Genomic DNA, 24885 nt, shown 5'->3' with positions numbered 1-24885 from the left:
GGCGGCGGCGGCGCGAGGCGACGGCGGCAGCGGGGCCGGGGTGAGGCGGAGCCGGGCCGGGCCAGGCCACGCCGCGGCGCAGCGGGGCCGCCGGGCCGGGGGGGTGCGCGGCGGCGGCGGTGGGGCCGGGTGGGGCCTCCCGTCGGGCGCGGGGGGAGGCGGCGGCGGTTCCGGGGGCGGCGCGGGCCCGGCGGGGAGGGGGAGGGGAGGGGGCGGCCCCGCCTGCTGGGCGCGCGCACCCCCCCCGCCCGCGGGGACGCGCGCAGCTTGGCCGTGCACGCGCCGGGCGCGCCCCCTGCTCGCCCCCCCCCCCCCCCCCGCCCTGCACCGGGCGCGTCCCCGCCCCCCTCCCCCCCACCCCCCCCGCGGGGCGGCCCCTTCCCCGCGCGGGCACGGGCGGCGGCAGCGCGCGCCGGAAGGCGCGGCCTCCGCCTCTGCGCGGTGCGGCCCTCGACGGCCGCCGTCCCCGGCGAAGCCCCCAACATGGCTCCTGTGGCGGGGGGGGGGGAGTTGGGGGGGGGGGGGGTGTCGGCGCGGCGCCTCCCACGGGCCTGGGCCCGGCCGCCCCGCCGGGGAACAAAGGCGGCGGGGAGCGGCCCGGGCAGCCCTGGGCTCCCCGCGGGCGGGGGCCGGCCGTGCCGCAGGAGGAAGCCCCGCGGGCTCCGCGTCCCCCGCTCGAGCAGAGGAGAGGCTGAGCCGCGGCCGATGATCTCAGGGGCTAAATATGGAGCTTCGCCTCGTCTGGGCTGGGTGGTGGGGCGGTTTGTGTCGTTCCCGTCTGTCCCGGGCCTCGGGGCAGCGCCGGGCCGCGGCCGCTCGGCCGGGAACACCTGCGGGGGGAGCAGGGGGGACCTCTGGATACGGTCACTGCTGCTGCCTTGTTCTCAGTTCTGTCTTCCAGTAACTCCGGTGTCACCGGCTGCGCCGTGCCTGTCACCGCACGGTGCGAGCGCTCTGCGCCCCGTGACAGATATGCTCACACACTCCTTCCTAGTAACACTTATCAGGCTGAGGGATACAATGGTTAGGAATTGGGCATCTCGCAATTCTTCAGTAGGAGCTGCTAGCTGCGTGGATGATTGTATCTTTCTTTCCTGATTTTTTTTTTTTTTTTCCTTACTGGAATACATATTAAAAATAAAATGGCTTTAATAAAGAAAGAGGAACTGGGGATGGAAAGGGCTTCTTTGTTCTGTCTTCTCCAGAACGTTACAAGTCTAAGAGCTCAGGACAAGAGCAGCAGAAATACATGCAACATGGTGACTGGTGAGTCCAGATTGTCCACATGCTGCAAGTTGTGTGTGTGTTTTCAGTAACCTCAGTCTAAGTTTTATGAACTAACCGTATGTGCTCATGATCTTCAAAGAGTTTCTTGAACTTATTTCCTGGAAAGAATGCAGTTATGCTGAACAGGGAAGAATTGCCTCCCTTTATCGGACAAAGCTTATCACCTGGATGCTCTTTTTTTATTTTAAAATGCAGTATTAAAAACACACTGCCAAGATCTAGTGAGGATGGGAGCTTACTGTTCCTAATGCGTGTCTATGGGATAAATGGAATGCGTAAATTAGTATGTTTTAATAAATAACAGTACAAGTGGCGACTGCAGCAGCAAGCTGTGTATGTTGCCCTACAAAAGCCTACTGAATGCACACTTGAGCCTTAAAGAGGTTTTCTGTCATAAATGCGGGTGGGTTTAGTTTTAATAAATAAAATTTCTGGGAGTACAGCGTTACTTTCCTGAATCTTCATCTAGACCTGGTACCTTTGCTGTTGTGTAGGCTTTTGTGAAGTGCAGTTTTGCGTGGTTCACTGCTTTTAGTTAAATAACCCCAAGCAGCCTTCAAACTGACAGGAATGACTCTAGGAGAAACTTAGTCCAGCCCGCACTGTTACCTGCGGTGTCTTTAGCTCCTTTCTGATTGCCAGCATTGGAGAGCTGTAGAGAAAACCAAAGGAAGATCCTGCTGCTGTTCCAGAGCAGGAGCAAATACCACGTGGCGCAGTGGGGTTCTGATCCATGCTTGGGACTTCGAGTGCTGCAGTGGCTCAGATGAGCGTTTTCAGTGTTTTAGGTGTTAGTAGCTCTCAGTGTAATAACTTCAACCAGATATAAAGGAAGATTTTTTCCGTGCTAGAAGAGAGGAAAAGAGAGATTCCTTCTGACAGCTTGTGACAGGGGAAGATTTGCTAGTAGGGGAAGACTGGCCTAGTAGGCTCTTGATTTTGATGCTAAAAAGAACCAATTAAGATGGAGCAGCCGAGCAGCGTCAAGGATTTGTATCTAAGAAATTAATGCTGTGTTTGTTCCGCTTCCTGGTGGTTGGAAGAGGTAGGTGATGATTTGGTGGTGGACCTCTTCTTCATCTTTGGGCCTGCTGCTTATGCGTCTGGGTTTCTGGTGGCTTCTGGTCTCTGCTGCACAGGAGCACGATGTACCTGTCAGCAGCTCTTGACAGAAGGGTTGGAGTTCCAAAAGTAAAAGTGAGGGCTAACAGATAGCTGCCACTGAAAACAGTGGCCCTGCTGACCTCCCCGCTCTCTCCCTTGACAAGATTAACAGAAGGTGAATAGCTGTTCCCTGAGTCATTACAACATAATAAGCACCAATGCAGGAGCAAGGATGAAGGCAGGACCTTTGCTGAGATGTGAGCCCATCCTATTCAGCAGCAGCTAGCTGTCAAAGAGCATATAATCTGAAAGAGCATCTGTAGTGTTCATGTCTGGGTTCCCAGCATGGCATCCTTGAGGCTTATTCCTCAGAAGAGTCTTCCTTCTGAAAGCTGTGTCTGCTAGTGCACCTCAGAGTGGACGTGCAAAATGATTATGCTCTTCTGAAATCCTCACTGTATTACTGAAGTCAAATATTTGCGAGTTCCAAGTAGACAATTGGGACAAGTTAATCACTCAAAATCTGTTTTCCAGCTTCAGAGTATGTAACGGAGCATCTTGCAATTAGTTGCAAGGTGCATTCGAGTGTGCCTGGTGTAGGTCCTGTCTGAGTCACTGAGGATGCATTAACAAGGTTGTTCTCTGTTGGTTTCACCCTGGACATACGGTCACCTGGGAAAAGGTTCATAATGTGTCCTGTGGAGTACTCTTGGGTGGCTACTGGAGGAAATCTCACTCAGCAACTAGGTGAATAGTCTTATTGGCTCTGTCACAGGTTGCTGGCTTGAAAATGTGTCGGATCAGAATCTCTGAAAAGCAGGAGAATTGTTTTTCTGTCCAGCTGTGGGCTCTACGGGAGCTTCTGTATGCTGGTTTTTACAGAATTGTTGGATTTACTAAGTGAACACTGTTAGCTGGTGCTTTTTACTAAACACTGATGCACGTTTTAAGAATATTTTCTGTAGTAATCTCATACAGCAGCAAATGTTGCTTAACTCCAGAAACTATAGATACAGTGCAAGTTGCCTCATGTGTGTTCCCCTTACCTTTGATATTCATTCTTTCTCCTGTGAGCCTGGTCCAATGCACTAGCCATGAACCTCCTCCATGTAAACAAAAAATTCTGTGTGTTTAGACTGCTGTCACGTAACAGTAAAGAGTGGTTAGAATTTGCTCTAGCTCCCACTGATTTTGGTGGGAATTGGAGCTAGATTTGTGGAATACGCTTGGGCGCCACTGACAGCCTAGAGCTAACTCCCATTTTCACACAGGCTGTTGCAGTCTTATGGTCAATGACATATTTCTATCTTGGTTCCACTTTGTTAAATCATAGTAACATGATAGAAAAGTTTCTGCTTTTGTACCTGTTCTCTTTAGAACTGCAGTCATAATGTACGTATAGTGATGTTTGTCCCTTTTTCCTCCTTTCTGCAGCTTGATCTAGTAGTACTGAATCATCTCTTCTAGTCCTAATCTTGTGCTGTTTCACATCTTTTCACGACCATCTCAGTATCTGGTAGTGTTATAGCTCAAATCTGTTTATCCTTTATCAAGACTAATTAGTGCCGTAGAAACAACCAGTATACTCACTGCAGAAATAATTTGTGGGTTTAAACAAGATAAGTCAATAAGAGAAGAATGCTGTCAGAGTATACCCTAGAGCTTTCTAATGTTCTCAGGTGGAGTCATCTTTTTTGTTGGTTTTTTTTCCTTGCTTTCACTTCCTCCCTGATCATCTGGTTTCTTTTTCTGTCTCTCTTTTGTCTTCATACATGGCATGTTTCATGTTAACCTCTTCCTATATTAGAAAGACATCGAGAACCGATGCTGCTGTTGCCTTTGTCATTTCCAGAGCTCTGCTTCTCCGTGTGTGTAGGTCCCTGTTTGAGGAATCTCTTGATTCCAGCACTCTCCTTTTGCTTGATATGTTCAAGTCGATAAGGCTGTCCTAGTCCTAATAGCAGTGGGCTGAGTGCTGCATCTGTTGCTCTTCCGTTGTGCTTCCCATTAGCTGCCTAGAATAGAACTGCATGGCCTGATAGAACATACTGCTCAGTTCTCCCACCTCTGTGGCTGCAAAGCAGGACCACAGATACTGATTTCTAAGCTTCTCTCACTAATACTGCATGCTGCAAACAAATGAAATGTATGACTTGATTTCATCTGTTACGGGACTTGCCTGGTCTGGGTGAAGTACAACGCTAGAAGATTTTTACATGGCAGTAAGCTCTTTGAATAGTACCACAGTTACACTTGGTTATCGTTCAGACTTCCCTGAGCTGCTAAGGGTTAACCTGAGAAACGTGTAGTAGCACAAGATGCCTCATAAAACTAAAGCATCTGTCTCAGGCATCTGGCTGTGCATGTTTGCTAGTTTTCATACGGTACTTGGTATGAGAAATTAGTTACTGGAGTTAGGAATATCCTTGCATCAAAGGAGTGCTGTAGTTAAGACTTTTGCTTTCTCTTTCCTTAAGGAACCCTAAGGACCTTGCAATATGAATAATTCTCTGGAGAACACCATTTCCTTTGAAGAATACATCCGTGTGAAGGCGCGAACGATCCCCCAGCACAGGATGAAGGAGTTTCTGGACTCCCTTGCTTCCAAGGGGCCGGAAGCTCTGCAGGAGTTTCAGCAGACGGCCACCACCACAATGGTGTATCAGCAGGGTGGCAACTGCATTTACACGGACAGCACAGAGGTGGCTGGGTCTTTGCTTGAACTTGCTTGTCCTGTGACAACCAGTGTCCAGCAGCAAACTCAGCCAGAGCAGCAGATACAGGTTCAGCAACCCCAGCAAGTCCAGGTAAGCGTCTTAAATCATCTCTAAATGTATATATGACTTGCTAACCCATGGAGTAGTGTTCAGAGCCAGCTACTGTCTAACCTGAAACCACAGGCAAGCACTTAAGAAGCAGGGCCAATTAACTTTATATAGAACAGCACTATTTCCCTTTCATTTAAGGAATTTGGTAGTAAATTTCTCTCTTGACTGTGACTCCATTGAGCCCCGCTGTAGGAGGAGTAGCATACATAGCAATGTAGTGGTGTAACCTCTTGGAGAAAGGGTTGACAGTTCTGGCATGTACACAACTCCCCGAAGCCTTGCACTCTGTGTGAAGCTGCTATAAATACCACCCCCCTCTGCTGGTCTTACTTTATCTGGTTGTTCAGGGTGGCAGTGGGATCTCACTCACCTTCAGGTTTTTTTAATGAAGTCAATACTCTTTAAATGATTTTGCTTGAATGTTCTAAAAGTTGTAGTTCTTGAACTGGCTTTTAAGTGAGGGGGAAATGCAGGGGAGTCAACTTATGATATGAACCAGGGGAAGATACCTTTCAGGAAAGGAACTCTAAAAGATGCATGTGTGTCAAGGTAGCTTATCCCTTTGCACAGTGGAAGGAGTCTTTTTTTTTTTTTTTTTTAATAGATATTACAGTAATTTTTATTAAGTATTAAATGAGCAAATCCAGCACCAGAGGAAAAAAACCCCAACGTATAACTTAGGATAACTGCTTTGGTCCTCAAACACATCTCGTAATTTGAAGAGTTTATAGGTGGCAGGGCATTTACTAATGTTTTCTTACGATATGTCTCCAAACAGCTGAACTCTGTCTACAGCTGTAATTCTGACACACTTCAGATATGAATCTTTCTGCCTTCTGTAGCATGAATGTAAAGTTGTGAGCTCTGTTCTTTTGCAACAAATGAGGATATGGAGACACAAATGACTGGAGATAAGGTAGTGTGAACTTGCTGCAGTGCAGTAGACTTGTGCTAACAGCTCACTTGTCTTTGCTGTAGGATAAAAGCACACAAGCTTCCCTCTTTGACTGGGTAACTCATCTCCAATTGCTCTCTCTATTGAGTAAATGAATGCTTAACTGGGACTTCTGTAACCTGTTGCCCTACAGTAACTTGTGTCGCAAGGCTTTTGAAGAATAAAAGCCTCTAGTCTCACAGACATGACTTTGGATCTCTGCGTGAGTCTATTAAAACTGATCAAGGATGCTTTTGGTTCTGCCAGCTAGCACATTTTTTGGGAGAAGTTTCCTTTTGCAGTAGAAGAACTAGGAGGGTTGGCTTTTTTGGGTGCCTCAGCCTTGAAGATGTGGAAGGCTCCCAAACCAATTGTAGAAGTTGGAAGGAATCTCTCTCTCTTTTTTTTTTTTTCCTTTTTCTTTTTCTTCCCTGCTGCTGCCTCCTTTCAGAACTACTCAAAGTTTAGGCTTGACCCTCGCAAGTCTTCTAGTAACAGAGGTGGGGAGGGAGGTCATATATCATATGCTCCAGAGAAAAATAATCTCCTGACCTTCTTGAAAATAACCATAGAGTTGCTGCCAGAGACCTGTTCCTGTTTTTTAAACTGAATGGCTTGCACCCTGGAGATGAAAAATATCTGATGAAAGTCAAGACTTCAGCAACTTTCCTAGAGAATGTTGTCTACTCTCTCCCCCTTGTTTTTGATGTGACTCTGCTTTAAAATACCGGCTTTCACATCTGTCAGTACCGATCATAATTAGTGTTTGTGTTGCCTACCCTGCCACTCACTTCAGGATGTTATGAACCCCCAGAACACTTAGGTGGCACATCTGGTACTAGATACGGCTGCAGCTTTTGTGCATCAGCAGTGCAACTGGATTCATGTGTATTTGAGCAGCTAGCTCAGAATTATCTTGAAGGTTTTGTTTTTTTTTTGCAAGGATGGGGTGGAGAGGAATGTCTTTACCCCTTTGCAAGAGTGTTTTTCTGTCTTTCAAGATTTCTTATTGGGATGTGATTTATGTTAAACCCATGATTTAGTGTTCACCTGTCTCAAGACTGTCACTGTGGCAGCAGTAGCAGAGCACGGTGTCTGAACAAAGCTTAATTTTGTTGTGACTCTGGGGGTGACAGTGTTCCACTAGAGCAGTGCACCCGATCCAGCTGGCTCGCTTTGCTAATATACTACTTGTGTTGTATTATGAGAAATTTTGGTCATCTGCTGAAGCCTCTTAGCTTTTGATCAAACTTATGTCATCCCGATACTTGACTTGATAATCTGTTTAGGTCTTGCTAATCCAATTGCAAATCGGTGGAAGACCCTTTGAATGACTACGCTTATGTCTGGCAGTGTGACAGTGGTGCTGAAGGTGACTAATAATATGACCAGTCAGATGACCTCAGGGTTGCAAGCACTGATGACAACCTTACGATCATAAAGACAGACAGACAGTGCTCAGGTTTCATCCTAGATTTTACTTACTGCGAACAACCAAAGACAGTGCATGACTGCTTGCTGCTTTTATTCTGGCAAAATAAATTTCCTGTTTGAAGAAGTTGCCATTTTAGGGTTTTCTTGCCTGAAAAGTTCAACTCACTGTTGCCAAATATTTTTTTTAAAGGCTGAGTGGAGGCAACTGTTGGGTTATATACTAGTCAGTGCTACAGTACAGGTGTCTTGGAGCTCCTTCCATGCCCAGTATCACAGCGGTGCCATTAGCGATCTTATGAAAGAGTTTAGTATGTCAAGTTGTCATACCCTGTGCCGCATCAGGCGGTGGCTGGGAAGGGCTGTGTTTTGCTCCAGTCAAGTAAGTTTTATCAGCTCTGCCTTTGGTGAGATTGTTGCTGGTTAGTCTTGTGCATTGAGGCCATCGAATTGATGATGCCTCATCATCTTCGAAGTGAGAAGAGGTGTTAGTACTGGCTTGCTTACTGAATATGGTATTTCTGCAGAGGTCAGTGAACCTCTTGCACCTCTTCCTCTTCTGCAAGAAGATTGAACTGAAAGAATATCAGAGGACAGAAAGTATCTTTGCTTAGGATACATACAGTGCATGTGGGGAAGATCCTCAGTTTCAGCGTTTTCTTAAGACAGAGCCTGATGGCTAGGTGTCAAGAGCTTCTTGGACAGGGCTTGAGGGGAGGATGCTAGAGGTCAGCAGGATTGCAGAACTATATAGGGAATGCTTAAATGCCTGTGTAAAATGTCTTTCAGTTAAGGCTTGTGCCTTTCTAATTGCTCAGTTCCTTATGTGTTTACTGTTCAGCTTTTTCAGTCTTGCCCCAGTCTATTCTGTGACTTCAGACCGTTCTAGAAAGCTGGGCATTATTAATGACATAAGGCAGGGAAAGATGCACTTAAGTAGCTCAGGAGAAAATCTTATCTCTGGCTCTGCACAGAATACATCTTTCCTTCACTTCTGATGGATGCAGCTTCCCCCTGCCCCAGTCTTGGTTCTGAAGTTTAGCCTGGAGGTAGGGCTCCTATTCACTTACCTTTGAAAAGCATCCCAATAAGATATTAGTGTAGCAGCTAGTATTAATTAGCATTTGCTAGGGCTGAGTGTGCCACTTCAAAGAATGGTTATAGTCAAGAGTGGTGTTTTCAAGGTAGCACCTTGTATATGGAAGTAGGTTCCTCTTTGAGAGGTAAACTGTTTTGTTTTCCCTGGTTCACGTGTTTTAACTGTTTTGGGCCTAAATCCTGCCCCAGTGTACAGCTTAACAACATAATCTTGATACTGTAGCTGTTCAGACACGTGCAAGGCCTAGTTTGGCCCGCAGCATTCTCTCTCTGATGTTGATCAATGAGCAGAGGAAAAACCTGGAGTGAGAATCTGTCTGGCAGTTGTTCTGAAAAGCTGACTTGTACACTCCCCGTAGACCTTGTTTACTTAGATAGATAGCAAAGGACTTCCTGTAAAGTAGTTGAATAACAAGTTCCAACATTTCCTGCTACTTCAGTGATTAGTCTTTTCACCTAGTCTGTACTTCAGATCTGTGTTGTGCTTGTATGTATGCTTTCTGGCATACCGTTAGAAGGAACTCTTTATTACAGTGTTAGTTTTTAATGCTGGAGGTGCTTTACCTTAGGACTGTTGTTGAGGGAAATGTATTTTAAGCCTTCTTTCCTTAAATTGGGCTAAAAAATATTTATGAGATTGCTCTTCTGCTCTCACTAACTTTTTGTCCAAGTGTTTGACTTCTGTCAGCTTGCCCAGGTGTGGCAGTTTGAGGTGCACCTACATTAGTTCTGGGGGGAGATTTGGAGCATACTTCCTGCAGCAAGTTTGTCACCTGCCACCGCTTACCTCTCATAGGTTTGGAGCCTGTCATTTGGGATTCCCTTTAGATGAAACTAAGCCATAAGATGCAGTCGTGTTGTGTCTAGGTGTTTGTCTAGCTTGGCTAGTGGGCAAGACTAGACCTAAGTTTGAAATAGTCTTCTGGAATGTATAGTGTGGACACGTTAGTAGGTCTTCAGTCTTGCTCGGAAGGTCTGCTCTTGGTGTATCCTACTACTTGCTAGTGTAAATGTAGCTTCAGAAACCAAGATGTCTTTGTGAAAAGAGGCATTTAAGAGCCTGTCAGGTGCTCAAGGGCAAGCTAGCTATCAGAAAATCCATGCAGGCAAGAGTTGGTATGTGTGCTCATTTGGAGTATTAGGTAATCCAGTTAGTCCACAGATGAGATTTTTCTTTGCTTGGGAATTCTTTCAACTTAATTGTTTCAGAACTGCTGTTCTGCAGTCTGATTCCTTGTTGGGCAGAGAATCCACACAGGGCAGACATGTTATGAATCCTACTTGAATGTTTGTTGGAGTTAGTCTATCAACCATGAGGAAGAAAACCCAACTTTGGAAACCAGGCTGTTCTCATGCTTGTGGAGTTACTTATTTTCTCTTTGCATGTGCTCAGTTGTAGACTGAATATGTTTTCGAGCTTAATGTGACAGAAGATTTCCTTTAAGGGAATCTTAAAAATTTAGTTCTGCCCTCCTGTTACAATGCACGGCTGACTTCTAACGCTTTTGATTCTCTAGTCAGCTAGTACTTGGTCCAACTTCTAGCTATTTTATGGTAAAAAGGCATTTCTCTGTGTGGTGGTAGCCTGCTGGGAAGTGATTCTTTTCATGCTGTTAGATTCAAACTTCTGGCAATAGGCAGTTTTTCAGTACTGGTAACTTGGCATGTTCCTCTCTTGCACCAGTATAACCCAGGAATTCCCAGCATAACATGTTCTCGCTTTAATCTTCAGCATAAGGTGAAGATTTAAAGTCCTCCCTGTTGGTCTTGGCCTGTAAATTTAAAGCATTCCTCTTTAGACAGAGTATTTTAAAAAGTCAACTGCTGCTGATGTTTAGTGTAATTCTTTGTCCTTTTTTTTTTCCTCAGATAGCGAGTTAGACAATGAGGTCAATGTAAGAAGCTCTGGTCTCAGACTGGGTTGAAATCTGTAAATCTGAAAGGAGTGCTTGTAGCACTCCTGGGTACAACCTACTTGAAAATAGGGAGGAATCTACTGCAAAATACGGTTGTTAAAAATGGATGTGTAATTCACAAGGGATGCAAATGTGCGATAGATAGAGCTCCAATAGCCTTTTAAATAGGAGCAGTCTCTAGTCAGAAGTATGATGTCTGCAGCTTGCAGCATGAAGAACTTCCAGTGATTCTGGAGTCCGACTTCTTCATCTTGTTTGGGTCTGGACTCATTCTTTGGGCGTTAACAATAACGCTGTGTGAACTCTAAAGCAGTAGCAAGACATCCTAGTTGTAGGGGTTAGGATTTAGTCCTGGGGGAGTATCGTAGGGCCTCAGGTCATGATTGCTCATCTGCTGAAAGTGATGGAAGTTGCCCATGACTTTTAGAGACAGTAGGCTCAGGCTCTAAAATGGTTAATGGTTCAAAGCTGTGCCGGGGAGGTTTAGACTGGACATTAGGAAGCATTTCTTTATCGAGAGGGTGGTCAAACACTGGAGCAGGCTTTCTAGAGAGGTGGTTGATGCCCCAAGCCTGTCAACGTTTGAGGCATTTGGACAATGCTCTTTAACATGCTTTAGCTTATGGTCAGCCCTGAAGTGGTCAGGCAGTTGGGCTAGATGATCATTGTAGGTCCCTTCCAACTGAAATATTCTATCCTATAAAAGCGGAAGGAAGAAAATGCTGTCATCGGGTCTGTTCTTAGACCATGCCTCTCTTGCTGACAATGCCTCTTGCTTAAACCTATTCCATTACCTTTTTAATTGCAGTTATGTGATAAAATTGTTTCAGCGCAGGAGCGGACTTTCAATTCTTACTGCTAGCAAAAAAAAATATAGTCTTTACTTTGTATATGTTACAGCAGTAACAGGAACTGTAGTGTAAAATTTTGTATGGAAAGAAGGTGGGGGTACTTTTAAGGTGTTCTCAGTTAACCTGTGCAGATTCTGGAAACACACTGCAGAAGTACAGGATAAATTACACATTTACCTCTTTCTGTGACATGATTTTGAATCCTAGCAGATAAAGCAAATGTTTCTTGTGTGAAACTGAAAATATATCAGTGTGATAATGCATTTTAGTTTGTCCAGTCTTGGGCCTTTGCCTTGCAGGTAATCTGTTGAACAAGGACTTAAATTAATACTAAGGACTATATTAGTGATTTTTGAAGTCGGATATTTTGGAGAATACTTGCCTTAGAGGTGTAATTGAAACTGGCTTTCTTAAATTGAACTCTTAACTGGGATCTGTGCTTGGGCCTCTTTGCTCAAGGCAGTACTCGTGCTGTAGGGCAGTATGATAAGAGTATCAAATAGAACTGAAGAAGCATCCCATAGGTGATTTCATCTTTTTCAATTAACTGCCTGATCAAATCACTCATTGATTCAGCTTTTTAAACTGTCATGCTGACACAAGGTCATATGTTTCCTGTTACCTTGCAGGAAACTATTATAGAAAGTCCATGTCATCTGGATTACAGTATACTGCATATAGCTCCCAGCAGGAACCTGTAAAAGTCCCTATTCTTCCTGGAAATAGAATTAGTTCTTAACAGGAAGTGACTTACAAAACTGGTCTGCAAGCAGTGCATTTTGCTACCCCACTTTTTTCCTTAGCAATGCTTAATTGGCTGCAAATGAATCCTTAACATTTTTTAAGACTTCTTAGAGGTGATGCTGGGAAGTGAGATTTCGCGTATCTGCGCAATGCAGACCTGTGTGGTAGTTCTTTTTGGTATTGTCAGGCTGGCTAGTGTGGCATCTCTGTGCAAATGCTGCGTTAGCTTGACTGGCTCTAGATAGTGAGACAGAAAAGGGTGAGAGAACGTGAGTAGGAAGACATAGTTTTGCAACTGAATAAATCTGTGTTGGCTTCAAACTTCATATGGCCCTCGCAGGTGCCACTGATAAAGCTCTACATCTCAGTTGGATTTGAAAGGAGAGGTTGAGTAATTAATTCTTAAGATACAGTGTTAAGGAAGCCTGGAGAAGCAGATGATCGTGGGAACCTGGGATATCACTTGTAGGACAAGGCAAATGCAACAAAGTGGCTGTGTAAATGTGGGGGACAAAGTGGTGAAGTGTCTGCATGGGGAGAGCAGACCTCGCTTGGTGCCCTGGGAGCGAAGATACCAGCTGGGTTGGGTTCGAGGCCTGGATTGTGAAGTTGTTGAGATCTGAACTTTGTGTTGAGGGCTACCTCTAACTCCTAGCTTTAAGTCTGCTCCTGGACTGCTGCTAGATAGTGTGACAGACCTTGGACAAATGAGCATTGGTGTAAAAGGATGTGATTTTTTTCTCCCCCCCCCCCCCCCCCCCCCCCCCAAGGAACTGTGTTTGGATCCAAGTCTTAACATATTTTGTCCATGTTATTCAGCATTGTGTATAAGTGCATGAATAATTTGGACAATAAATGGAATTAAATGGAGTAAGTAAATAATGAAAAAAGAATTGGTTTTAATTATCACTGCCAAAGAAATACTTCTGAAGTTTAAAAAAAAAAATGCTGCGGTGTTATCCCTTAGTACATGACAAAGATTCAGGTTGAACTTGCAACTTTCTGTGTTGACACCCGCTTGTGTAGCGTTACTATTAGTGGTTGGTTTCAAAATAATATTTCTGTGCTTTATGTGGAAAGAGCCAAGTGCTGGTTTCAACTTACCCGTATTTCTTACTGCCCGTCACTGGCAAGTGATCCTGGGGCCATTTGGGGGACTGGGGTTGAAAGCAGTAAAACAACCTTTAGAGGATAGTAAGAATGAGGCAAGCTCCTGCATTTTGTAGCAAGGTAAACTTAATATCAGAATTGTAATGTGTGTGACCTTAAAGTCTTGCTATTGCAAGGCCTATGCTGAAATAACATTTTAGCAATGCAAATAGCTCTGAAGACACTTTTGGCTTCCAAGGATGCAATCTGTTGGCTTGAGCTCACAGAGCTTTGAGGATGGAGATGCAGCTCACGTGCTGTTCTGTCTGTGCTGAGAAGTGTGGTCATGTGCAACGCTGAGCAAACACATCATCTATCATATCGCTGTTATCAACCAGGCACTTCTAGAGTAACTTGGTTTCATTTCCCTGAGATCTTTACTAGTGGATTAATATATGGAATCATAAAAACTGAGCATAAAGGACCTGGAGCGTAGATCTCCAGTGATGGACCATCTCTGGTGGTGGCCCCCCCCCGTTGAATCACTGATGCTTGCTGATCTCTAACTGCTGAATTGGTGTCGTTGCAGGTTCAGGTCCAGGTCCAGCAGTCACCGCAGCAGGTCTCTGCCCAGCAGCTCTCTCCGCAGCTCACTGTCCATCAGGCTTCGGAGCAACCAATACAGGTCCAAGTGCAGATCCAAGGCCAGGCGCAGCAGCAGGCATCCCAGACAATACAGAGTCAGTCTCTTCAGAGCCCCAGCCCATCTCAGCTGCAGGCAGCTCAAATCCAAGTGCAGCATGTGCAGACTGCCCAACAGATCCAGGCTGCAGAGATACAGGAGGAACACATACAACACCAGCAGATCCAGGCCCAGCTTGTAGCAGGACAGGCCATTACTGGTGGCCAGCAGATACAGATCCAGACAGTTGGGGCACTGTCACCTCCACCTTCTCAACAAGGTTCTCCACGAGAGGGAGAGCGGCGGATCAGCACTGCTAGTGTCCTTCAGCCAGTGAAGAAACGTAAAGTGGATATGCCTATTACTGTATCGTATGCTATTTCAGGGCAGCCAGTTGCCACAGTGCTGGCCATTCCTCAGGGCCAGCAGCAAAGTTACGTCTCTTTACGGCCAGACTTGTTAACAGTGGACAGTGCCCACCTGTACAGTGCCACTGGGACCATTACTAGCCCCACTGGAGAGACTTGGACCATCCCTGTTTACTCTGCTCAGCCACGTGGTGACCTTCAGCAGCAAAACATAACCCACATCGCCATCCCTCAGGAGGCCTACAATGCCGTCCACGTCAGTGGCTCGCCAACAACACTGGCTACCGTGAAGCTGGAAGACGACAAGGATAAGATGGTGGGAAGTACTTCAGTAGTGAAGAACTCTCACGAGGAAGTGGTGCAGACTCTTGCTAATTCGCTCTTTCCAGCGCAGTTTATGAATGGCAACATCCACATTCCAGTGGCAGTGCAGGCTGTGGCAGGGACATACCAGAATACAGCACAGACAGTGCACATATGGGACCCGCAACAGCAACAGCAGCAGCCCACACCCCAAGAGCAGGGGCAGCAGCAGCAGCAGCTACAAGTCACTTGCTCAGTAAGTTAAAACTGCTTCTGGGTCTCAGTCTGTGATTAACAACTTGCAAATGTTGTGGAGAGGGAGGATGTCAGCAGACAGTTGATATCTAGGAAGCAGAGATGTGTCTGTCCCAGTAGCCTGGGCGTGATGTGGGGCATTTGACTCCTGATAGGTGTAGGACTGCGATGTGTTAATGTTGGTACATAATTACAGGATTCAAAACTTCCCAAAAGAAAGTAAAGTCTTCGTAGTGTAAATTAATAGATACTTGTAGTGTAAATTAATAGATACATGCTCATTGCTAGCTTCTTCATAGCAGGTATTCGAGGTCTGCAGTCTTGTCCTGAGCGGTTCTGGGGCTTGCAGTGGACAGGCAGGGATGATTGCAGCGAAGGTGTGCAGATATACTAGTCACCTAGTTACCAGTTACTTTGTGTTATGCAGCACGTGGAGTCCACAGCAGATCCAGTGCCTGGGTAAGGTGTTGAAATCTGACTAGTTGTGAGCAAACTTCATGGATCAGGTATACCTATCTGTAACACCATGTCCTGCTTCTCGTGAATGCCTGGTGTGCAAGAGCACAGTAATGAGCAGTGGCAAGTAAGCATCTCCTCATAGTGCTTGGCAAACATGGCAGCCAAATTTGTTGCTGGTTTTTTTTAAAGGCTTTCTTGTTAACTTTAAGCCATAGATTATTTTGAATTGGCTTTTGAAACTTGAATAACTAGGGCTATTAATGGCCCCTCTTATATGTGCAAATGGATGTAATTTATCTTTTATTACCAGAAAGTGAAAAGTGATTGATCTGTCAGAGCCTGTTTTTGCTGAAGGGAATGAGGGCAAAAATATCCAAGTCTGCTAGCATAACTGTTGTTATAAATTCTTTCCAGTTTATAAATAACACTGTTGGCTTTATAAAGGCATATATGCCCTGTACTTCTTCAGTAAGCCCTAAGACAAGGAGGATTACTTTCTGTAGTCATGTCTGATTGTTTCCAAGTTGCTGTGGGCTATAGCCCGCTAAGGTCTTCACTGAAAAGGGTTCCCTACATCTCTAGATAACTTTCAGGTGCTGGATGCCCTCTTTTATAAAGCTGTACTTTAAGCTACAGCTTTTGGATCTTGTAATGCATGGCGTTTTGTTTGGTTGGTGGGTTTTTTTGTTTTGTCATGTTCAAAGAGCCTTCTGTAGCTCATCTTTTCTCTGTATTGGTACTTCAGACATCACTTCATTGCTTTCAGCTGCTTCAACAAACTAAGTTGATAGAACTTTTTGCCTTTCTGCTAAACAGGATTTTTAGAGTTATTCTAGGGTGGTTTAAGAGCATGAGCCACATTCTTGGGATCCTTTCCGAGGTATTAGCTCCATAATTTCTTTAATGGTTACTTGTAAAGCTTCTGCTAACGCTGTGTATTCCTGTGCACAGTGATCTGCAATTCTTGGGTATCAGTCAGTTTTCTGATCCCAGTTCTCTGGAGTACTGAGTGTTGCATAAGCCCCTAAGTACAGAAGCAAGTCTAGGAGGGATGCATTCTTCCTCTAAGAGGGCAATAAAGCTACTATAGATGATCATCAAACTTTTAGGGGTTGTCCCTCTCATAACTGTGAGACTGAGAAGGAATTTGCCTGCTTGCCCCACACTGTCCTCTGGCAGTGTGCTGCTGTGGGATCTGGGCAAGTTGCAGCTATTTTGCTCTAGTTGTGAAAAATGTAAGTCAGTTAAGAAGCAACTGCCAGTTCAGTCAATTAACTCCAGTCTGTGTGCCTGCCTTCACACTGGACAAGGTGTCTGCAGTCCAGTGTGAGGTCAGGGCAGAAGATTTCCCCTTAGGTTGGGCTGATGGAGGTGGTTGGCTCTGGAAATGTTTCTGCCTTCTGGAGAGTAATGGGGTAGTGCTCTGGAGGAGAGCAGAGAGGCTCAATCCTAGCTCCTACAAAGACAAGGTGTCAGTTTGCCCTTGGACTCCTGTCCTCTTTAAGTTGTCAGGCAAGCCTCTGCCTTAAACTTTGTTGCCATCTGCTTTGATAAAAGCTGGGCCCTTTCTGTCATAGTCTCCCTCTGCAGCTGTGGTAGACGCTGGTGGTGATGCAGGGGCTGATGAGCAAAGAGCTATTAAGAGCTGATGCAAAAAAAGAAAAATGAACCAGAGGCATTTGGAAAGCTCCAGTCTGAGGCTCTTGCAGGCTTTGCCTCTTCAGCTGTTGTTTTGTTACACTAAGTAAGGTACAGGTATTACTAAAGTCTCTATGCCATTTTCATTATGGTCTCTAGTACTGTCAGAGCAACTTTCACTGATGATTGACACTTGGCAGTATCAAAGGAGAAGTTACTTCATTATAACAAAGCCTTGCTTTTTCAGGTGGCTCTTAAGAAGGAGAAAGCAAAACTGTTTTGATGTAAGAATTGCTCTCTAACATTCAGGGTGCCAATGAGAATTTGACTAAGGGCTGTAAAGCTTCAAGTTAATCTCCTTAATTGAGGTAGCCATGAGACTTTCTGGGGCATGGGATTGAGAAGCTGTAGTGAAGAATGCAGAGTAAGTGCAGCTGGAGGGCTCGCTGCTCTTTCTGGATAGGTGCCATCGGTTGCCTATAAAATAAGTTTCAGTTTGAGGTAGTAATTCTTGGTGACTTAAGGTCCTGCTGCAAAGTAAACTTCCAAGGGGTCTGGAGACCTCTTAAGTCTATAGTAGGTCATACAGTAGCTCTTCACAGAATAGTAGCTAGTCCTCATTAGCAGTATTTGGTAGTTTGAGAGCATTTCATTGCAACTGAATTAATGTTTTGATGCTGGTGTTCTAGTCTGTTATTACTTTATACCCCTTACAAATGAATTAATCTTATCAGTTCTTGACGATAAGACCAGAGCGTATCTATTCTGTCTGCCTGTTACGTACTGAATAATGAAGAGAGCCTGCCCTTGATGGGCAAGGGTAGGGAAGGATGCTAGCAGATGTACCTAGAACCTTGCTCAGGGCAGTCTAGGTTTTGAGCAGCAGTGGTTAGTAAAGCTGATGGCACCTTACTGTTCTTCCCTGCCAGGGGCTGGTGGTCTCTAGCTGCTGTGTCTCAAGGCTGTGTCTGTGAGGGGCCTTGGGCCGCTCTTGTAGTGAGATTATGGACTTTAGTGGTGGTTCAGAGTGACAAGTTAGCTGAGGCCAAGAAAAATGCATTGGAGCAAATAGGGCTTCAGAATCGATAGTCATCTGTTTCAGTATTCAAGGGGAGACCAGAAATCTGTTGTTGAGAGGACTTTAGCTCTATGAAGATCCTTGCCTTTGAACGTACCGGCTAGCTTCTTAATGGTATTGCAGCAAGAACAGCTCGTGGCTATTAGGTCTTCTGTGATGTTCTGCAGGACTTCTAGATGCATCAAATTGCAAGTTGTGTGGATTTGCTAAGGGGGTTATAGATATGTCCATTCAAACTAGAAGTGTTCTTGGAGAGACAAATACTCTTTCATGAGCAGCAATTCAGGTTAGACAGCAAAAGTTGTGTTCCTTGGATTAATCTCATGTTAGAGAGGAGTGTTGCAAAAAGCTGATATCCTGGGGCTAGAGGTAGTGCGGAATTGCTTGGTTTTTGTCGAATTGTTGCATATCGAAGTGTATATATAAACTGAAATGTTTTCTTTCATAGGCTCAAACTGTTCAGGTTGCTGAAGTTGAGCCACAGCCACAGCCACAGACTTCACCTGAACTTCTACTTCCAAACTCTCTGAAGCCAGAAGAAGGGCTTGAAGTGTGGAAAAGCTGGGCACAGACCAAGAATGCAGAGCTGGAAAAAGAAGCCCAAAATAGGCTAGCACCTATTGGAAGTATGTGTCATGACAACATGGCCTTTCTTTCCTTTGAAGCAGGATTAGGAGTGACTAAAATGTTAGCTGTTTACCGCTCTGGAAAACATCTTTGTTTAATCAGTGATTGTTTTTAAATTTAAAAACTTTGCAATCATTAGTGCTGCAGAGTAAATCATATTCCCACTGCCACAGGACATGTTCCAAGGGAGGCGTTAGCTCTGTGCTGAGCCAACTTGAGCACCTAGGCTGGTAGCAGTTGAAAAGGGCACTGTATGACTGTGGTGCATGGATGAACAAAATGGCTGTGAATGCCACCTAAGCTGGTAGAGCAGTCACAGAATTGCTGTTTTCCTATTGCTGCAAGGTAGCATTTCATTGTGGACATGGTAAAAGAAGGCAATAGTCATGCAGTTGACAGAGCAGAGAGTCTTCATGTCAGATTTGTGCTCGTTTATCTTTTAGCAGATCTGACAGCCTAAGATCTTGATTTATTTCAGCTTGCTTTATTATACTGGGAGAATGAGGTAGTATTGGGCCTGCCAGATAGAATGGCAGAGCCAGAGATGTGGGAAATCATTCCTGAAAGATTGGGAAATAATATGGCTTTATGTCTTAAATAATATGGCTTTGTTTTGTTTTTCCAGGGCGTCAGCTGCTGAGGTTCCAGGAAGATCTCATCTCTTCAGCTGTGGCTGAGCTGAATTATGGTCTATGCTTAATGACACGAGAAGCTCGAAATGGTGATGGTGAACCCTATGATCCAGATGTGCTCTACTATATCTTCCTGTGTATTCAGAAGGTAGGGGGAGGACAGCTATATGTGTAGCAGAGCTGTGTGTGTTGTCAGCATGTATAGGGAGGATTCTATGTTATAAAGATGGAGGCTGTGGCTTCTATTCAGCTTCCCAACAATTTCATAAGAAAGAAGTCTCTTTGCTTTAAAAAAAAACCAACCAAAAAACCAAAACCAGATGAAATGTAATCAGTGCACAGCAATGCTTTCACCTACTGAGTTAAGTTTGTGAAGAATTGTTAATAACTGAGTTCAGTATCACGGTGAGAAGAAGAAATCCTTTTAGTTTTTTTGGCGGGGGGAGGAGGGTTGGATGATTATTTGAGGAAGTTGTCAATGTCAAAACTTTCTGGTTTAACAGGCAAGAACTTAGCTTTGTGTGGTGTGGGAAGTCTGAGCTGGTAATATTAGAGTGCTTTCTGGAGGAGCTGCAGGAACAGAGTTAAGCTCTGATAGCATTGAGCATCTGTCTCCTTAACCTGAAAAAGTAGTGTCCAAAGGACAGTCATGTGAAATAACTTGCAGTGAACACAACTGAAATAAATGGTGAAATCCAACCAGCTTTACTTTCTAAGATGGTTTTTCCCTTCTGTCTTAGCATTCCCATGATAGTAACTGAGATTACCTACCCTGTACTGGCCTTGGTGCAAGGATCCTCACTCTTCTAAGTAGAACGTATTAGTCTTCAGTGCTATGCTGTAAAATGCTTGACTAACGGGGTACGTGGGCTCTTAGGATAAGGTCTGGTCTGAGGAATATACTTGCTACTGCTGTACTGGACTGTGTTGTGAATCTTTTACAGTATCTCTTTGAAAATGGCCGAGTAGATGACATCTTCTCAGATCTCTACTATATTCGGTTCACTGAGTGGCTGCATGAAGTTCTCAAGGACGTACAGCCCCGTGTTTCCCCTCTTGGTAAGAACTTCTGTTTAAGAACTTTAAAACTTTCCGGAGTTTGGAATGTTTTAAACTGAACTACAGCATGTATAGTCTGAATAGAAACCCTTTTGAAGTACTTAATGTCCCTAGGACAGCTGATACTGGTCAGGGAGAAAAAAGTTGCGTCTGCAGTGAATGCGGGGGTTACTGCACATGTCAGGCTCTAGCCCTGATTGTCGTTGAGGATTATTTGTCTATCACTTGTCACCCAGCAGAAAGCAGACTGTTGGGACTTTGTGGTGTCATGAGATTTGGCTTACTTGGAAGCCAGCTGATCCTCGATCTGAATCAAGCTTCTTCATCTGAAGTACTAATACATCTTGCCTCTAATATGTATTGTTACTTTGGGAGATAATACGACACTGTCATGTTGCCACGTAGCCAGATGGATACAGTCTGCAGGACCAACTAAGCGTCAAAGGAAAAAACAATGCGCGATTAGAGCCTCAAATGCTGCAATCAAATGCAGCTCATCTCAACCCTGTGTGTAGAAGATGATGGCAACAGGGGTGGGGGGAGCAGTTCCAGAAGAGACAGATTTTGACAGAGTTGCCTATGAGAACTAGATTAAGAATTGCATTTTCAGAGCACAGAAACCTGGTTTCTCATTACTTCATTCCCTTTGATCTGATTAGACGTCAGTGAAGAAGCTATTGCTTGTGTTCAGAAAAGTAGCTGATGTTACAGGCTAGACGGCTAAGTAGCACCGTGAGTTTTGGAATCCTTTTGTTTTCAGTCTGGCTGTTCGATTTGTGCTTTGTCATTCCACAAGCCCTAGAGTTCATACGGCTGTCTGTTTTTCTGTTTATCTCTGTATTTGGAGTATAGTATTTCTCTTCTACACAAAGGAAAAAAAATCTGAGAATCAAAGGATTACTCATGTGTCCAGATACATCACTTGGCACTGTGCACTGACTAAAGCTGCGCACAGGGCCAAGAGCTGATTTGTTACACTGGCCTGCCTGCTCTCACATATTATTGGATTAGGAGCATCTGCATTGGAGTTGAGCCATTAATTAAAAGCTGTTTAAGTGCATATTTATTTCTCTCTGGGCTGGGATGTATAGGCGTATTGCAGAAGCATATTCTCTGCAACTAGAGGTTGACGTATGTATACAAGTGTTTCCTAATTGTACCTGCTATTTAAAAAGTTACTTGCACAGTAGTGAATCTTGACATCAGTGAGGATCTCCTCCTCCTCCCTGCCTTAAGATTTATATGTTCTCCAATACTTACAGACTATAAAATTCTGCCTGTTTTCCTGCTGTGACTGTCTCCTGGTGTGATGCTGGCTTGTGATTATTGCAGGTTACGTCCTCTCCAGTCATGTGACAGAAGAGATGCTGTGGGAGTGTAAGCAGCTAGGAGCTCACTCCCCTTCTACCTTGCTCACTACACTGATGTTTTTTAATACAAAGTAAGTACTTGGGTCTTTGGGAATCTTGGGAAATAAAAGAACTTCAAATGCCTTGACAGGGTTGGTGGGAAACTGCTGCACTGGATTAGGGCAAAATCATGAATTTCGAATGGTTGCACACAGAGCCCTCTTGCAGCCCCATCAGGCAAGAAGATGCAGTACAACAAGGAAATGAGCTAGCAGAGGGGAAACTGAACTTGTGGCTGTTGCCTGCTTTGCTGCTGGAACAGTCTTTAACTTGGTGTTGGTTTGAGCTTCAGCTGGCTCATGATGAGTAAAGATAACTACCTCACTGTGGTGACTCTATCCTTTACTTGCCTCTGAATGTCCTGTGTCCTCTTCTTGCTGCTCAGATACTTCCTGTTGAAGACAGTAGACCAGCACATGAAGCTGGCCTTCTCCAAGGTGTTGAGGCAGACCAAGAAGAACCCTTCTAATCCCAAGGATAAAAGCACGAGTATCCGCTATCTGAAGGCTTTTGGCATACACCAGACAGGACAGAAAGGTAGTGTCTGGAAGTTTGGGGGTTTTTTTGGTTTGGTTTTTTTTGGTGGTGGTTTTGTTTGGGGTTTTTTTTAATGTTTACTTATTGGGCTTGAAAGAAGTGGGTGAACCTGGAGATGTCTGCAGGTAGGGCCACGAGAACCCAAGGCTCTGCCGATTACCTTCAGCCTAGCAGCATGAGTTTTCTGTGCATTCTGTCTGAGAGCGCTTAGTACCTTCTAGTAATAAGCCTGGGGACATACCTTAACCTGAGGCATATAGGAATCATCAAGAGCTAAGGATAACTTTTTTGTCACTTTTGTTTTTATGGGCAAAGGGGCTATTGGGTGTAAGTGCTTATGAACAGAGGGAGAAACTTCTTCGGGAGGGCTTCTCTTTTCTTGACTCATGTGAACCCATATAGAATCCATATGTAAGTACAGTCTGTCCTCTTAAAAGCATGGACCCAGGATTTAGCTGAGGCATTGCAGTCACAGTAGTGAGATTTCTCTCATTTTGGGCACAGGTAGAGGAGAAATGGAAAGGATATGGATGGGTTGTGTTGTTCAGTAGCCTTGGGATAAAGCAGGCTCTCCATATAATGCTTTGAGCATTTATAACCAGGTGCCTCTGCCCTGGAACAGCCATATGTCTCTTGCCAGCTCTTGCATGGTGACAAGGTGCTTCGGAGTGCTGAGGCTGTATGGCACTGCTCAGTTTGCTGTACTTATACAGAGTGTCTGACAGACTTCTGGGGGGCTGGTTTGTAGTTACAGATGACATGTATGCAGAGCAGACTGAGAATCCAGAGAACCCCCTAAGGTGTCCGATAAAGCTGTATGACTTCTACCTCTTCAAATGGTGAGAGCTCTTGTTCGTGTGTATGGTTGCCTGTCTTCTGTGACTGTTAAGCTGCATCTTGTAGCTGGCCTAGTTTTCAGGGCTGTGTTTTATTGCTGGCACAGTTTCTGTATTTGCATAAATTTACTTAAATGGGGAGGGCCGTTGATGTGAGAGGGTGGAATTTATTCTGATGGCACATAAGTTGAACTTCTGTGGTATTTAAAGAGACAAATCCTGATTTGTGAACTGGCTGCTTTTAATCTCATACTCACTCTGGAGGTTTGCTGTGTTGGCATGAGTTCGCTGTTCTGCCTGTGACTTGCAAGCAAGTCATCTGGAAGCATCCACTACTCGAGATGAGATTAGGGTCCTATTCAAATCGGCTTCTGAACAAAAATGAGGACTTGCTGTGGAGATTGGAGGGAGCCTCAAAGGACTCGCCTTTAAATTATGATGATTCTGACAATGAATGTAAATGTTCCTCTGCATGGATGGGTCTGCAGCTAGCCTGGATGTGAAAATACCCCATCCTTGCTTCACTCTGAAAGACCCCTAAAGCCGTGTGTGTGTTATACTTACCAGTGTGAAATAAAAATTACTTTCTTGTAGTCATCACCATGGCTTTTTAACCTTGGCATGGCCTAAAAACTTTGGGACCACTGTTGCCCTTCGCTGTAACTCCGTACCTTCGTGTCTCATCAGCCAGATGTTCACTGTCAGGAATTGTGAAGCCTGGGGTGAGGACAGTGGCGGTCTCTCCCTCCCAGGACATTCTGTTAGTCCGGTTATTTCTGATCTTCCTCACACAGCCCCCAGAGTGTGAAAGGCCGGAATGACACGTTTTACTTGACACCGGAGCCAGTGGTGGCCCCCAACAGCCCGATCTGGTATTCCATCCAGCCGATCAGCAGAGAGCAGATGGAGCAGATGCTCACCCGGATCCTGGTGATACGAGAGATTCAGGAAGCTATTGCCGTGGCTAATGCCAGCACCATGCACTAAGGCATCCTTCTTGGCTCAGAAGGGGTGGGGCGGGGTGACGGGGGAGGGACAAGCAAAGATAAATTGTACAGACTTTTACACTAAAGGAGATGCCTAAGTTTTTGGTTTTTTATTGGTGTAGTTATGAAGCCCTTTTAGGCTTCTTCTCTTTAAAAGAATCTAAAGGAAAACCTACCCATTGTGTATCCTACCCAACACACCAAACTGTTGGAACCATTGGAGGCTGCGTATCCCCTGCGAGCTGGGAGCTGTGGAAAGCTGCTGGTTGACTCTGGTTTTTTTTTATGATGTAGAAAAGATGAACTACAGGATTGGCCTGGATGGCTGGGGCCTCTGTCTCCTTGGAGCACGTGCAGCCTAGAGGGCACAGAATGATGGATGGACCTGCTCAGCCAGTGGAGGAGAGGCAGGCATCTTCTTTTCTTGTGCTTGGACGTTAATTTGCTGTTATCTTGGAAGGAAGAGGAGAGAGTGAACTGCAATTGTGATTTATACAAAACAAACCAACGATTTCTATTCAGACCTTTAAGTGACATTTTTAGATGTTAAAAGTACAAACTTTACCACACTCTTCTTTTTTGGCCTAACATTGAGGCCTTAAACCTTGAGGCTCCTGTGCCTGATGGAATTCTTGTAACATACACTTGTGTATCATATAAAGATACCACGCTGTTTCTCTTATGTATTCTTACTCTAGTTGTTTATTAAGAATGACGAGCACGTCTTTTCAACA

The 24885-nt window shown here is 44.9% G+C and overlaps 1 protein-coding gene across 3 annotated transcripts; it reads left to right on the top strand.

Annotated features, from left to right (window-relative positions):
- On the top strand, positions 1-24885 carry QRICH1 (glutamine rich 1). 3 transcript variants are annotated; one of them, XM_050905002.1, is made up of 12 exons: positions 1-40; positions 1206-1266; positions 4869-5198; positions 13872-14891; positions 18514-18691; positions 19318-19472; positions 20269-20383; positions 21716-21824; positions 22178-22329; positions 23078-23168; positions 23960-24153; positions 24446-24885. In XM_050905002.1, the coding sequence occupies exons 3-11, from the start codon at positions 4890-4892 to the stop codon at positions 24150-24152; spliced, it is 2322 nt and encodes a 773-aa protein (XP_050760959.1). In that variant the 5' UTR covers positions 1-40; positions 1206-1266; positions 4869-4889; the 3' UTR covers position 24153; positions 24446-24885. The 3 variants fall into 3 exon arrangements, with proteins under 3 accessions (XP_050760959.1, XP_050760957.1, XP_050760958.1); XM_050905000.1 differs by lacking the exons at positions 1206-1266; positions 24446-24885 and having other exon boundaries at positions 23-40; positions 23960-24179; XM_050905001.1 differs by lacking the exons at positions 1-40; positions 1206-1266; positions 24446-24885 and adding an exon at positions 2308-2332 and having other exon boundaries at positions 23960-24179.

Source organism: Gymnogyps californianus, chromosome 13 (assembly GCF_018139145.2).
Source record: "Gymnogyps californianus isolate 813 chromosome 13, ASM1813914v2, whole genome shotgun sequence".
Classification (NCBI taxonomy): domain Eukaryota; kingdom Metazoa; phylum Chordata; class Aves; order Accipitriformes; family Cathartidae; genus Gymnogyps; species Gymnogyps californianus.
Note: the sequence above shows the minus strand (reverse complement) of the source record. Positions and strands in the feature narration are given on the sequence as shown.

Bases quoted from the DNA above. Each gene is read 5' to 3' on its own strand.
- QRICH1 (XM_050905002.1), top strand. From the start codon at position 4,890: ATGAATAATTCTCTGGAGAACACCATTTCCTTTGAAGAATACATCCGT. The intron at 5,199-13,871 runs GTAAGCGTCTTA...GTGTCGTTGCAG, and splicing joins AGCAACCCCAGCAAGTCCAG to GTTCAGGTCCAGGTCCAGCA. The intron at 23,169-23,959 runs GTGAGAGCTCTT...TTCCTCACACAG, and splicing joins GACTTCTACCTCTTCAAATG to CCCCCAGAGTGTGAAAGGCC.